This window comes from Scaptodrosophila lebanonensis, unplaced genomic scaffold (genome assembly GCF_003285725.1).
Source record: "Scaptodrosophila lebanonensis strain 11010-0011.00,11010-0021.00 unplaced genomic scaffold, SlebRS2 tig00000053-arrow-pilon, whole genome shotgun sequence".
NCBI lineage: Eukaryota > Metazoa > Arthropoda > Insecta > Diptera > Drosophilidae > Scaptodrosophila > Scaptodrosophila lebanonensis.
Window position 1 is genome coordinate 10,862,897 of NW_022060548.1, and position 16,499 is coordinate 10,879,395.

Sequence of the window (16,499 nt, forward strand, 5' to 3'; positions counted from 1 at the left end):
AACAACAACAACGTTAGTATTTGTTGCTTTTGCGCCTTCTTCAAAGGCTGGCAGTTCGATAAGGGCTGAGATGTTGAATGAACACGTTAGCGTTTGGTTTTTTTCGAAAATATGAGAAGACTAGGGGAATAACATTTGTTACTTGAAGGAAAGGAAAAGGAGTAAATAAATTTATGCAGCAGTTAAATGTTTGCTTGAAATAAATGTTGAAGAATTTCTTAATTATGGTAAAGTAATTGCTTAAAAAAAATATAAGCACAGAAATTTATGCACACATGAACTGAATTAAAAAGTAAATAAGCGAAAAAATTAGTTTAATATGGCGAAAAACACCTACTGGGCTACATTATTAATGTGGTCTAAATAAAGTAAATAAATGAGAAAATAATTATACTTAGCAACATGGCGAAAAACACCTACTAGGCTACATTATAAATGTGGTCTAAATATTTTTTGCAAATTGCTTAAAAATAAAGTAAAACTTCACCTTTAGGTTTTTCTTTACTTTAAACTCTTTGACGAAGGATGTACATAAAAAATTAGTGTTTTTGTTTATTTATTTAATGCTAGCCTAAAGTTAGAAACTTACAGCTAACAGGGTTTGAATAGCTATGACTACCAGGATCTTAAGCTATAAATAATTAATATAATTGCAGGAATCCTGCAAAATAAATTAATTCCCTTCAAGTTCCGCAACATTTGGATGCAGACGTTACTTTTCCCTTCTTTTCACATTTAAGGTGTGTGTCTTTGCTAACTTTGGTTGTGAACGCACTAAAGCTGTCGCAATGACGTAGCAGTGAGCTTTTGTAGCCAGGCATGGTTGTGAGCAGTCTTCGAGTTTTAGTAAAATTTTGAATTTTTAAAAAATATAGTATTCTATTTAAATAAAAATAAAAATTTGTTTTGTAAATTATACGACTTCTTGCATGAACTTAAATTTTATATAAAATAGCCCCCCCCCCTCTCCCTTACTCTCTCTACTAATTTGAAACGTTTGCTTGTGTCGTTTATTTAATGCCTCGTTAATTTTATTTTCATTGGCCAGATATTTAAATTTAAAAAGGTGTTGCACGTCTAATCTTATCCACAGTGAGGGCAGTGTGCCACACATTATGCAGCTAAATGGCCGTGAAAAATGTATATAGGAATAATACATATGCAAGTGATTAATGCGACCGAACTTGAGGCACAATTTGAGGCACTTGGGAGTGTTTCTTTTTTCTTCTGTTTGCGGCGCGGACTATCGTAATTAAACTTGATTAATTGTTTAGTCAGCATTAAGGTAAAAATCGGCGTGCGCAAGATAACAAAACGGAAACGGAAATTAATTAATAGAAGAGAGAAAAATAAGAAAACAAATGCAAAACGCGCGTGTTCTTGCAACACGCACATTAGCAGTAATTTTTTGTTTTTGTTTGTGTTTCTGTTTCATTTTGCAGCTGCCCTTCCAATTAATGCGGTCCATTCGCCGGCATATTTCGAGTGAATATCACAATTTTAACAATGCAAAAGTTGTAGCTGTAAATAAGATGACAAACAAACAGCTGAACAGCAGCTAAGCAGCCTTGCACCTGCCATCCTTGCAGTTATGTGTCCTTAAAGTTTTTTCAAAATCGACAGCTGGGGGCGGCATTTAAAAAAGGCATAATATTTTGTATCCTATTCCTCCATCCCATTGCTGTTTTCAATAACTGATGAGAAAATATGAAGAAAATTTAGAAAGTATTTATCAAACATTGGAAACAAATCAATTTTCTGCAATTTTTCAAATCAGAATTGCTTAGTCCGATTTAGTTTAAATGCGTTCCATTTAGTTCGATGATTTGTTGCCATTTTGAGAATAGCTTCTCATGAAAGTGCTGGTACTTATTGCTGGAAAACTCGGTCGACACCATCGCTTTTCTTCCATTAAATGCATTTTTTGCCTTCCAAAAAAAAAAAACGTTCGGTTGCTGTTAGGGATGTAAGTCGAAGGGAAAACATCGATGTTGCTGTACATCGATGCATAGTCGATGCATCGCAAAAAAACATCGTTGCCTAGATGTTTTAAAAAAATAACTTTCCATAGAAGAAAAAGCTAATATTAGGGAGAAAATCGACAGAGATGTTTAAAATAAAAAATGTTTATATATCAATAGAGATTGTCATAGTATTTTACGTAATGTTAGTAATCAATAAAGTATTCGTAGTGTTGACTTTTGGTAATTACTTAAAAAAACTGATTATATACAGTTTTTAAAACAACAGCGCGTTGCAGCTACGGCTTCTAAGCATATTAAGTGTGACGAAAAAAAAGAATATCAAATACAAACTAAAATGTATATTACAAAATACACATTTTAATGAAAACATCAAATAATTTATAATACAAATACACCTTCTTCGGAAAGCCACACAGAGAAATGTGATCGCCCAACAAAACATGAATAATGATCGATGTTTGGACAAACATCGATGCAAAAAACCATCGGAAAACGTCGATGCTCGATACAGCGATGTTTCTTACATCCCTAGTTGCTGTGTTGTTTCCTTGTTTCAAATGAATATATCGATGCAATATCTATCGCACAACCTAAAAGCCATCGAGCTTTCTTAAAAGCCATTTTGTATCGCATAAAATGATGATAGTTATTATTATTACTCTATTATAATACACTTTATTTATGTTGCAATAACATAAGTTTTTAAATAACTATATTATTGTCATTACTTTTAAGTGTTACTTGAAGCTCGTGACTGTGATTCAAAGAGCACAAATATCGTGTAAGTAGTCTCTCGACTTGCAATAACTATCGCGTTATCGTCAAAGTACCATCACTATTAACAGCACAAGGTCTTTTACTTTTCTGCACTGCTCGGTAGCGGACGCTCGCGAAGCTTTGGAGAAGTTTTTAATGAAATTGGCAACCAAGTGATTAAATCGGAGTTTTCTTTTTGTGAAAACCTGAGAAAGTAAACTTTTCTGCTAATTGCAAAGCATTGGTAAGTCTTAAGGAGTACGCAACATTTGCATATTCAATCATATAGTGGCGGCGTGAAAATTTTTGACATCTTGGGCACGTTTCGTGTCAAATTCTTTCTTTCTCTTCATTTTCTGAGACTTCTCTGTGCATTTTGTTTTGGCAGACGCCACAATTCTTTACAATACTTCAATTATTTAAACAAAATCGCATGAAATTTTATAAATACATAAGATTTTGCAAAGCTGCAAAAGACGCAGTTCAGGCTACATGAAAAAACTCGTGTTCTTGGCTTCTTTTTTTAACATATATTTTTTGTGGCTTTTATTCTTTTGCTAGTGTTGAAAAACGTTCGGGTATTATGTTGAAAGTGTTATGAGTGCTCGTGTTCTTACATAGCATTGCCGACTTGGAATATGTACTTGAAAAAAATAAAGCAAGAAGAAATACGTATTTTCAGTTTATTATTCATTTTCAAGATTTACTAATTTGCATGGAAGAGTACACTTAGTCTGCATTTACACGAGCTGTTTTTTTTTTTTTTGAAGAGAATCTTTTTTTAGGCTTTTTCCAGTTTTCATTCTCCTTTCTCGATTACATGATATGTCATGTATCCGATGTAGACATTCTTCAAATTTGTCTGTCTGTATGAACTTCGAGAACTTTTGAACCATAACAGCCAGAGACACCAAACTTGTTATGTAGACTTACCTTAACCATGTGCAGATCAAGTTAATTAAAATCATTGTAGAGCTTCATTATTTTATAAAGCTGTCATAGGACCGACTTTTTGCGTATTATGATAGTTTCGCCAAATTTGGCAATTATTATCTGAGGTATGATAGTTTCGCCAAATTTGGCAATTATTATCTGAGGTATCCTAAACCTGTCATAGCAACGATTCTTCTTAGTAACAATAATTTTTCATAAAATTTGAGTATTTAAAGTAATTTTTCCTGAAGGTTTCATTAAAATTTTGTACACTAAACCATATAGCTGTTATAATTGTAGGAACAAGCGCTGGTAATAGGTGTTTAAGAATCTAATTTTTCAATATTTGTGTTCTTTTATTTCTATTAAATACTTCTTATGTCAGTCGGTCTTAATCGATTACTGTCCATCGCAGCTTGTTTAGCATATTTTTGGCTTTCAGTAATTTATTAATAAAAGTTATTTATTTATTAAATGAATGATTACGCAGGCCAGAACTTGTTGAAAAACATTTTTTCTAATTAGTTGCCTTTATTAATGATTTCGATTTTCATAAAACTCTTACTTTAAGCCCTCGTGTAAATCTAGACTTGAACATAATTAGCTAATTTTTAACACATACTAAAATAACACGCAGCTACTAAACACAATTTAACCATTTAGTCAATGATGTTAACTTATTTTCCACACAAGCGGTTGGCCGTCAGAAGTTCTTGCCATAAACATTTTCAGTTTCTTCAGAAAAACATATCCATTAACTTTTTCATTATCCTTTAAGAAATTATAGAACGATACTTCATCTTCCTTTAATTCATGTTAACCAACTATTTGGTGTAGGAACACGGTTTTGGTTGCTACTTTGTTTGGCGTTGTTGTTGAGTCTTGATTTTTTAAAAGTTTAGTATGTTTTCTAAAATTGTTATTACATATTTAATTTAACACGACAACATGGCCATCCATCGTTTTTTATTTCCCACCGCAGCGTCCTTTTTTTTTCGAAAACCATTAACAAAGTACAGCACTAGAGGAGTTATCATGGAAAAGTTAAGGAAGAGCATAGTGCCTGAATTCGCTGAGAGAACGCAGCAGAGCGGGGAAGAAGAATTTGGATTTGCAGCGCTTATTCAACAGTTCAAGGCACCGATAGCAACGCGATCGACAGCAGCACCGTTGATTCACAAGTCGAATCAAAACCCAGTCCCAGTCGCAACCCAAGCCCAATTCCAAGTCCCCAAGAGTGAACAGGGTCCGGTTGATGGCAGGACCAATCTGATTGTCAATTACCTGCCGCAGGATATGCTGGAGCGGGAATTGTACGATCTGTTCGCCAAGTTTGGCAGCATACGCCGACTAAAGATAATACGTGATCTACGCACTGGATATAGCTTTGGCTACGGCTTTGTCGACTTCGTCGAACCCAAGCCCGCGGCCTTCGCTCAGCTCTGCGTGGATGGGCGCGAAGTGCGTGGCAAGCGCTTGAAGGTCTCCTTTGCACGTCCCCAGTCGGAGGCGATCAAGAACGCCAACCTCTATGTATCGTATCTGCCGCCCCACTTTACCGAAAAAATATTGGGCAACATGTTCAAGTGCTACGGCAAAATCTTGGAAATCAATATCTTGCGCAACAAATACACTGGCCAGTCGCGCGGCATCGCCTTCGTCCGTTTCGATCAGCATATGTCCGCCGAAATGGCAAGGGAAGTTCTCAATAACTATACACCGCCGGGCTCCGACCGTCCTCTCTGCGTGAAGTTCGTCGAGCGCAGAATAAAGCCGCCCGTAGACGGCGATTTGCGATCGCAGCGCAAACAGCCGATGTCGATGCCGATGCCAATGCCGCATCCCCAACCCAAACCCCAACTACAACCACAATCACAATCGATTCATGCCACGCATCCGATTCAGCTGGTGCAGTCGCCTCAACGCCCCATGGGGGGTTCCCCGCCGCCCTACAAACGTCGCTTGGAGATATCGTCCGAATCGGCACCTAGGCCTATACTCAAGCAGCCAAACCAAAACCTTGACTTCATTGGGAACTTTCTCAAGAGACCCCGCGTGAGCTTTGCGGATCTGTAATATCATCCGCCATTGTGGCAATATTTTTAATTTTTTTTTTTTTTTTTAACTATATCCATCACCATATACAGGTGTTTTTAAAAACACAATAAACTTAACAAATACTCCAAACACTCAACTTTTGAACTGCTACTGTTTTGATATATGTCTTAACTTTCTGACTGGCCGATTTCGTCTTGTGGCAGCTAACACTAATAAGTATAAATATTGTATTTTATTTATTTATTTATTTTATGTTTTTATAATTTTTTTTTTAACTATATCCATCACCATATACAGGTGTTTTTAAAAACACAATAAACCTAACAAATACTCCAAACACTCAACTTTTGAACTGCTACTGTTTTGATATATGTCTTAATTTTCTGACTGGCCGATTTCGTCTTGTGGCAGCTAACACTAATAAGTATAAATATTGTATTTTATTTATTTATTTATTTTATATTTTTATCATTTTTTTTTAACTATATCCATCACCATATACAGGTGTTTTTAAAAACACAATAAACCTAACAAATACTCCAAACACTCAACTTTTGAACTGCTACTGTTTTGATATATGTCTTAACTTTCTGACTGGCCGATTTCGTCTTGTGGCAGCTAACACTAATAAGTATAAATATTGTATTTTATTTATTTATTTATTTTATATTTTTATCATTTTTTTAAAACTATATCCATCACCATATATAGGTGTTTTTAAAAACACAATAAACCTAACAAATACTCCAAACACTCAACTTTTGAACTGCTACTGTTTTGATATATGTCTTAATTTTCTGACTGGCCGATTTCGTCTTGTGGCAGCTAACACTAATAAGTATAAATATTGTATTTTATTTATATATTTATTTTTTTTTAATTTGTAGCTTAGAATTAATCTTGAATCACAAAATTTAATACACAGACTGAAATATTGTCTTTTATTTTTGCAGTATTTAGTACATTAGTTGATTTTTTAATTTTTATCATTTATTTTTGTTTTTGTAAATTATATTTTGTTTAAATTGAAAAACTGTGTCTTGCTGTGTCACCTCTTATTTACAAGTATATATAGTAGTTGCTAAACAATTTAATTATTTTTAGATTATATTATAGATTTTTAAGGATTTTAAATCTTGATACAAGCTCTACAAAAAATATTAGAAAATAGTTTAAAGTTACTTTTAAAAGTAAAGGGAACTAAATATGAAATTATAATATTAAGATTAGGGATAAAGATAAGATCAATTTGTAAAATAACACAAATACGAGCACACTCCAAAATGTTTCTATCCTGACAATGAAAAAACAGTTTTTAAGAATTTTGTATATTTTTATTTTCAACATAGACTCCTTCTAAGTGAAAATTTTCTTAGGGGTTACAGTTTTTTGATCAAAATCAGCTGCTGAGAAAGAGTTCCTAGAAAGAGTCCCAAGCGTTTTTATCTTGATTTTGATTTGTTTAGGCTTGTTGTTCTTCAGAAACTTTTTGTTTTTGTTACCAGATCATTTTTTATTTAAAACTGTCCATCGTGGACAGCCATTAAATTGGTTAAATAAACTTGACAATTAATTTATTTCATTTATATGACATATATTATGAAATTATTATATTTTTACAGAAGAAGATGAATATTTTTAATAAAAACAATAATTTTCTTCCGCACAAGAAAGTTGAGTAATTCTTTTAGAAAGTTGAGTAATTCTTTTAAAGTGTAGTTATAGGAGTTTTTCTAAAGTTTAGGGCACGTGTAACCATTAGAGGTAGAATTATTCATTGATATTATTAGAATTCCACTTGCAATTACAAATTGCAAGCAGCTTATAGAATAAGCTATACTTTTAGCTACTGAGGCCTTAAGCTTCGGATTCTGATTATGATTATTTACATTCATTAACAGCTTGATTAGTACAAAATTACATTTATTTGTCTATTTATTTATTTATTTATTATTATTTTTTTTTATTTATTTTTGTTTTTCTTTGTTTTATTATTGTTTTTCTTTTAAAATTTGTTTATTTTTTTATTATTGTATTGGGCGTCGGCTTTTGGGCAAATCTTTCCAAAATGGCAGTGTAGGGGAAAAACTAGCACTTTTTTTTGTTTTTTTTTATTTATTCACGTTAATTCTTCTATTTATACTACTTTGCAAATTCCCACTAAAGCGCTTAAATGCTAGTTAGAATATTAGGGAGAGAGGCTGCGGCGCGTGCAGCGCTCTGTTAACTAACAGACCGTTTACAGCTGTTAGCTTTGGCTGCTGCTGCTGTAGTTAACAGCTTTTTGGTGATAAAGGTTTGTAGATTTAGGGAATGCAATAGTTTGATAAATGTTTTTGGGTGAAGTTATTTCATGTATTGTTGAAGGAATTATTCATATTTTGAACCATGTTTTGAAAGCACTTCTCGAGTTGCATAAATAATGTTTATTTGCTTGGGCACACCTGCAAATAAACAACAGCTTTGTCAATTGCATAAAACCCCCTCTGTTTAACTGGTACTCGTACCCACCATTTGGGCCAGCCTTTTACCAGCGCTGCTTTTGGCTTAAACCAAATCAGCGGCGTTCTTCGCGCCTAAGGGCCAGAGGAAAGGGTGCGCCGCAAATTTCAGATGAAATACGCACTACATAAGTATAAATAAGTAATGGAAACAAAAAGCAAAACACAATAAAATAAAGCAAAGGCAGCGTATTTCGTGCAACGTGCAGGTATACTTGTATGTTTGTAGATATCTGCAAAATCGCCGTCAAAAGCAACGAAAGTAGGTGGAAACAAGTGAATTGAAAATTATTTCCAATTCGTTTGCTTTTCTCATTATAATTGAGGCACAAAAGTTTCGCGTCTCGACTTATACATGAATATATATGCATACCTATATATATATACATATATATATATTTGTATGTAAGTATTCAGTTTGTTGTGGGCAGATTCTTTATACAGATTTCTGCATGTTGCACTGCTATTGTTGTTGTTGTTGGTTGCTTCCTGCCTGCCAGCCAGCCTCTGTTTATTTATTTATTTGTCTGTCTGTCTGTTTGCATTTTTGCATTCAATTTCGTTGCGCTTTTTAATGAACTTGGTGGTCAGGTCCTGGTGTGCGATATATATTTTGAGATATCGTTATTGTGTTACATAATAATTTGCATTGTAGCAGATGTTTTGTTTTCAGTCGATATTGCTCGCAGCAAGCGGAAGGCGTAAGCTGAAATCCTTTTGTTAGCCAGAGAATAGCTTTTTAGGTCATTTAAGTAAAACAAGTCTAGTCTAGCACATCTGCTGCTCTTTTTAGATTGGAATTGAATTGAATATTCTTGGGATCGAAATGGCTAATTGTTTCGGAATTCGAAAAGCAGTTCAATGAGACCGTTTCAAAAAGTTTCCATTTGGGGTTGAGGGTTGAAAAGTATTTCGACTTTCTCATTATTAGGCGTTTGGCTCCTTAGCTCTAAAGAAATATATATGAAATTTTTAATTTTCAGAACGTGTTATATCAAAATCGTTAAAGAAAAAACGTGTAAAAACAGAAATGGAAATTATTTATTTATTTTATTAGCTTTATACATTTTCAAAATTTAATGTTGAACAAAACGAGAGCAATTCAAAAGTTCCAGGAAGCTTTTTCAATTTTCAAAATGCACCCATCTTTTAAAAGTTTTCCAAATATATAATTAAAGAAATTACTTTATCTTGGGTCCATTTAAAAGACTAAGGCCGCGGCTATCTATTGGCAATAAAATCGATTCGAAATCTATTCTGAAAGTGAAACTATTGCACTCCCATTTGGCAATAAAATCGATTCGAAATAAATTTTGAAAGCGAAAACTATTGCACTCCGATTCGGTATTGAAAGCAAGTCGAGCTTGCATTCGTTTTTTTCTTTTGGGGAACGGTCCTCTGGTTTATAATATTTTCAACCCTTTTCTTTTACCAACAACATGAAACGAAAAATGTAAGCTAATTTTTGTTATGCGCAACAAAATGCAAATCAAATTTTTACTGCTTTTGTTTACATATTCCATTTTTTTTTTTTTTTGCTGTCAGCTCCAAGCGCCAAGTTGTGTCTGTGCAGTCCTTTGATAAGCAGATTATACGCGCAGCTCTCTCTCTCTCTGCCTCTGAAAATGTAAAGGATTTCCATTTCGTTGGCATATTGTCTTCAACATCATTATCATTATCGGCAGCATTCAGTCGTCCGTGCATTTTTCAATTTGAAAATAAAAAATGATTCCCCGTTTAAAGTTCACACAGACTTGTTACACTTCTTGGTATTCGTCGCCCACTTTTTTGTAACTCTGCTCATTTGTCTTGCTTTGATCAGAATACAAGTATTTCCCCTCCTTGGCACTCAAATGGCGGAATAATTAAGACATTTTTCGGCGTCCATTTGCCTGACTTCGCTTTAATGTGTCCTTCCCAGAACAAAACAAATTGGGAGAAGTTGACGGTCAACATTGCCATTCGGCTGCTCGTCTATTAAAACATGAGTTCGCCTCAAGCTCGGTGGTTGGGTTTGCGGTTCGCATCTTGGTGGTGCGAGATTCGTAATCGAAATAAATGAAAATTGATTGAATTCCATTAGGTACGAGCGAGGCTCGGTCTGGTTGGTGGGGGCTGCATTTCAAATTAGGCAAGAACTAATGAGCCATGCATTGCCACAGACATTGAGACATTAAAAGTTGTGGTCAACTATCATTTGCCTCGACGAGTTATGGCCCCCAATTCGTAGACGGACGCATCAGCCACTTAGGAAGGCGCTTCAGCCCTTGTCTCAGACATCTCACTATTCAAGCTGTTTGTGTGGGAGTGTGGTTGTAATACTAATAAGAATTTAATAGCAATGCAATGTTTTTAATATTTCACGGAATGAAATACAGAAATATGTGTATAATTATTTGTATCCCTTAATTGTTCTCAAATCTGTAAGGTCGTAGAGCGTTCAATGGAATCTAAAACTCTCTCTCTCCGATTGCATATTTTTTATTTAAATCTGAAGTTCACTCAATTTTTTAACAATTCACTCAATTTCTTAACTACTAACTCAGTAATACTTAAATCTACTCCCAATCTGAAATTCACTCAATTTTATAACAATTCACTCAATTTCTTAACTACTAACTCAGTATACTTAAATCTACTCCAACTCATGAAATGATCAAACACACGTGCATATGTATGTATGGCAGGCGCGAGAACTGATTTACAGTTATGATTTTTGTTCTTTGCCTTTACTTTTGCATTCTTTAAGAGCGCCATCTGCTAGAAGCTGCAATGCAAGGCTTAGTTTTGCTCGAAATGTTGAACGCGTCGCGCCGTCGGCCATTGCAGTTGCCGGCAACTCTTGGAAAACGTGTAGTTTATGGTTTAAATATTAGTAAAAATATGTGAAAACATATTTTAAGTGCATCTTAAGTTGCGTGCGAAGTTTTAATAATACGAGAATGTGTTTATTAATGCGAAAATGCCGCGCGAATTGGGCGCTGTATACATATTTTTTTATGCGTGTGTGTGTGTGCGTGTTTGTGATTTCCAATAAATTGCGCATCAATTTTTGTTTTGTTTTTTTAAGTGGTAATAATTGTGCTTTAAATAATTTAAATGTACCAATTTTGAAATGTGTGTAAATGTAAGTACGCACGCATTCTTATTTGGTTGCTACATAAAATACAATTTTTACTTTTCAATTTACTATTTTACTGCGTGCTTTAACATACCTACAACATACATACATATGTACATTTAACATACATACATGTGCGCATAACATTTCATGTACATACATATGCATGCATAAGTCTCCCAATTGGCATTGATGTTAGCAGACAAAGTGTCACCATAACATAACAGAGGCACAAAATAAGAGAGAAAAAACTCAATTTAAAGAATGTGCCGTATGATTGTATAACGGATTTCTAACATGGCTACACTTGTGTTTTGAGTCAGTTGTATGAAGAAGTTGGAGGTGTGGGTGGTCGAACGCCCCCACTTGTTGCAAAGGATCAAGAGAGTGCAGTTAGATCAATCGGCAAAGGCAAGAGAGTGTAAGATTTCTCTTAAAATACGTAAGAAAAATAGGCAGACATAATTATCACAAATAATTTGCATGTCGAGACGATTGCTTTTGTTTGGGGTTTTACCAACTAAAGAAATTCAATTAATCATAAAAATTAATAGTAATTAATTAAAAAGTAATTAATTATAATTAAATTAAATTGACATTAAAATCGTTTCTTGCTATTATTATTATTTTATATTGTTCTTTTTGCAAAGTTTGTTAACTATAAATAAATAAATATCTTTATTTTTTTTTTGATTTAAATATTAATAGAACATTTTTAAATAAATAAAGCAAACTGTATCAGGCTGTTGAAAGAAGAATAAATTAGATTGTCTACGATTTTGTAACTCTCATCCATTGGTAAACCAAATTGTGAGCGCAGTTAAATCTTTTTGACTAAAAAGAAGGCGTCGAGAATATAAAACGCAATCTATAATAATAATTTATTGATTACTGAGCCCAATCCGTATTCATGGAATCTGTAGTTAATCTCAGGAGCAGCTGTCAGCGACGCCTTGAGCTATGCAGCATTTTGTGCATTTTGCCTTAACCCCACACCCCTATACCCGGGCCGTATATAGTCGTGACATTGTCAGACAGTTCGTCAGTCAGTTAAATCAGTGCAACGCATGCGTGCCACATTCATCATCGTCAGCGCCAACAGACGCCGCCATATTGTATTGCTACACACCGTGCTCATGGGTTTTTCAATTTTTTTTTTTTTTTTTTTCATTTGCAAGAAAATTACATCATCACTTATGCTGAATGAGATTTACGTTGCTGTTGTTGGTGTGTAGCCGCGCTTTATTTTGGCTGTGAATTATTAAAAAATTTCTTTGTCAACAAATCACTTGGCAGAGGTTTTTCCTTTAGCTGCATCCCCTTTGCCACAAATGCACTGAAAACAATTACAATTCTAAACAAGTGTTCTTTTACGTTTCCGTATGGAAACTAATGATGTCGAAATCTTTGCACCATCGCAGCACGCTCTTAAACAATTAAAAGCACTATGTTTTAAAAAAAAAGTTAGTTTCACTGAGCTAATAAAGCAAAACTAATTTATGTTTATTGTTGTTCCAATATCGAGAGTTATGCTAGTTATCAAAAAAGTGAAAGAAATTACATTAGTACCCGGAGAAAAAACCATTGATACTAGCAATTGAAAACGTAATGAAAATAGACACAGTCCCTCATTCACAAGTAGTCATATGTATGTATTTATATAAACTTATTTAGCTAATAATTGATTAACTGATTTAATTTCCTTTAATGTGAAAAATCGCACTTAAAAACGACAGATATTTATGCGTCAGAATTGATTAGTTTATTTATTCTATTCCTCATTCACAAGTCATATATATTTACATGACCTTATTTAGCTAATAACTACCATTCTAATTAAGTAATCGTAGTCATTGATTAACTAATTTAATTTCCTTTAATGTGAAAAAATCGCACTTAAAAACGTCAGATATTTATGCGTCAGAATTTATTAGTTTCTTAATTTATTTTATTCCTCATTCATATGTAGTCATATATATTTACATTAACATATTTAGCTAATAATTGATTAACTAATTTAATTTCCTTTAAAATGAAAAAATTGCACTTAAAAACGTCAGATATTTTTGCGTCAGAATTGATTAGTTTATTTTTTCTATTATGTATGTTCTTTGATGAACTTTGCTCTCAACTAAATGGTCTGATATTTTTCTAAGTGGACCGATACACTTCATTGTTGACTAAATCGGGCTCACGATTTACATTGGCCTTGGCCGCCATTGCCCCCAAAATGTGTGCAAAATTTAAAAACGTCGCAAAGAAATTTGTTACGCGCTTGGTTTCGGGTATGGGTTTGGGCTTGGGATTGGAATTGGAATTGAGACTCATTCATAGGGGGGGAAAGAGAACTGAAGCACACAAAAATGGGGGAAGATGATGTATGGCGGCAAGGTAGAAAATCGTTTTCAAACATACATAATTTTGTTTGTATGAAAAAGGAGGGGAGCATAAATCCAGTGACAGGGTGCCTCGCAATCTTAAAGCCGCCAATTTCTATTATTTCGGCGGCCTAATTTTAGTTATAAATCGCCGAGTCTGCAAGCTGCTGCGTCAGTCATTGACAAATTCAAAGATATTCCTACTTCTGGCCAGGAGCCCTTTTGTCTGACGACATACACACAAATTGATTGACGGTGATTTGTGTGGCCCACGGATGCGAAACTCTGTGGGTAAATTTAATTTCAAAGCCCGCAGCACCGAGTGAAGAAATCGACACCTGCTCGCTCCCTCCTTCCCTCCTGGCGACAGTCGCGCGTTTGTAGGCCGGAAAATAATCAAAATAAAATATGGATTTTTTCTTCTTTCTCCACTTTTTCTGTCGCAGTATTAGGTGGGGAGGCAGAGGAGTGCCTTTTTCGTGGGGAGTCTACCAAAGCGCAATTTGTCTTCCCTGAGACGTTACCCATATATGATGATGTGTGTGCGCGCGACTGTTTGTGGGGCTGTGTGTGTGTCTAGGTAGTTTTAAGCCTCGAGGCAAACAAGCGGAAGCTGCCTTGTGGGTGGCACAAATTGTGCGAGTTTTGCGAGCTAATACTTGAAAATTTGTCTGAATGTACACGCACATTGGCTCTATTGTACTCGTATATATGATACGGCTTAGTGGCAGCAGATAACGGTTAAGCTATTTTGAGTGAATCAGTGGGGGTCTGAGTGCGTAAGCTGGTTCTAAGGGGTTAAAGTTTCGCTCTGTTAAGAATTAAAACATTATACCCCAAGATTTTCGGCTTTGGTGTAAAAAGTATGCCGAAGAATAAGCATAAGTATTTCATAAGCGATTTATGGAGATAATCTGTTAATGTTAGTAGATATTCAATATATTAAATGTATTTGAAATTAATGCTGGCAAACTTGTTTGTCTTTTAACTCAAACTTTCGACCATTCTTCATACGATTTGTGAGTCTCCTAACACGAGAACTGCTAATGTCCTTTCAAAAATGACCACCAAGCCAATTGCTTATATTTGAAATAATTGGACCTTCTCCATTCAAATGCTCTGATAAATCATTTAGCCTTAATCGTTAAGTTCCATTGTCAAATAATTAGTAGGGGTTGCACCCTAAGGTAGGGCCTTAGAATTGCTGAATAATATAAACTTAAAGAGTTGATTTAATGTCCATTTCCATACCTTCTTCGTTGTTATCAAAATATGGATTTCTTGTTCAAAAAGTCTGTAGTTTCTCAATCCGCAAATATTTTGTGAAGTCTGTAGTGAAAGACTGCAAGATTGCTGATATTTTGAATGTCTGAATATCCTGGATTATTTTGTCATTTCCGCATAAAGAACTCGTATGACATACGATTGCGTCTATTTGCCGTTTTGCCTGACTCCTTTGTGTCATCTCCTTTCCCTAATTTCTACAGTCTTATAGAGCCCAGTAGATTCGCACTCAAGACTGTCTCCGAGCTCATCCTGGAAAATGCTACGCTGGTGAGGCGATTCTACTTCTGCCCGCATCTCAGAGCCACCCGTAGGTGATTCATTTAAAGGATACAATTTAGTAGGCTCTAGGGGCGCGACTTTAGCGTATTTAATGCGTCTACTTATTTTAAATTTCCATTCTATGTAGAACAGTGGGAAATTGTGTGTGACCACAAATTGACTTTCGGATGAAGAATACCTGAAAAAAATATGCCCAATGAGGCAGTGTTCTAAAAGTTCAGCTCAGGTGGCTTTTAACTAATCTTTAAAGAAATTCGAAAAGTCGTTGATTTGCCTTTTTAAATGAGCGTTTGTCTAATACTTGTGACAATGCATCGAAATTAGATATGGTTTCCTGCTACTGATTTTAATTCTTTGCAATACACTTATCTATAATACATTTTAATCAGTTAATGGGACGACTATTTTAATAAATTTAATAAAAACTAGTGTAACTTTTTATGCTTTGGGTACAGTGTATAAAAAAATGGAATGGCAATGGAAAGCTTAAGCTTTAACAATTTATTTTAACATTACAGTCTACTTTGGTTGTCAAAGCTACTGATAGATGACAGATTTAAATCTGATCTGTCTTACATAGTGCGAAATTTTGTTGACCAGCTTGCAGAAGAAGAAAATCTTTAATGCCACCCTAACAAAAGATGAATTGAGGGCAGAAACTGATTTGAGCGACTGTGAACAAGTAATACAAGTAGTTATTCTGAGGAGTGTCTCCAAGTAAATTAAATTTAACTAATTTATCGAACGTTTATTGGAATGCAGCAAGAAATCTTTACGAAAAATAAATACATATGTATGTACATACGAGTGTATCGACAGCTATTGAGAAAGTCGAAAAGCTTGTCAATGGAAAAGGGTGGCATGGGCGTGGTTGTGGGTGGGAGTTGAGGACAAAGGACGAAAAGTGCTCGTAAAAATCACATGAAAATCGATTGACGTTTAAAGTAAAATTGCACGATGTTTGCAATAAAATGTTGCTGCTGGAGTAAAAATATTGCCGCAGTTGCTGAAATGACGAAGATAAAAACGCAATCAAACAACAAAAATGCGCTCTGTGTGGCAGTTGCACAAATACACACACAAATACACACACACACACACACACACACACACACACGTTACATGTGTTTGTGCTGGTGGGGAAAATGCACTCGAGCACGCGCACCAACAACAACAATAACGACAACAGCAACAATTACAA

The 16,499-nt window shown here is 34.6% G+C and overlaps 1 protein-coding gene and 1 pseudogene across 1 annotated transcript; both read left to right on the top strand.

Moving 5' to 3' along the window:
* LOC115623525 overlaps positions 1-16,499 on the top strand; it is a 41,255-nt pseudogene that overhangs the window by 19,335 nt on the left and 5,421 nt on the right.
* Positions 4,710-5,750, top strand: LOC115623960 (sex-lethal homolog). Its single transcript, XM_030518527.1, has one exon. The coding sequence runs from the start codon at positions 4,710-4,712 to the stop codon at positions 5,748-5,750; it is 1,041 nt and encodes a 346-aa protein (XP_030374387.1).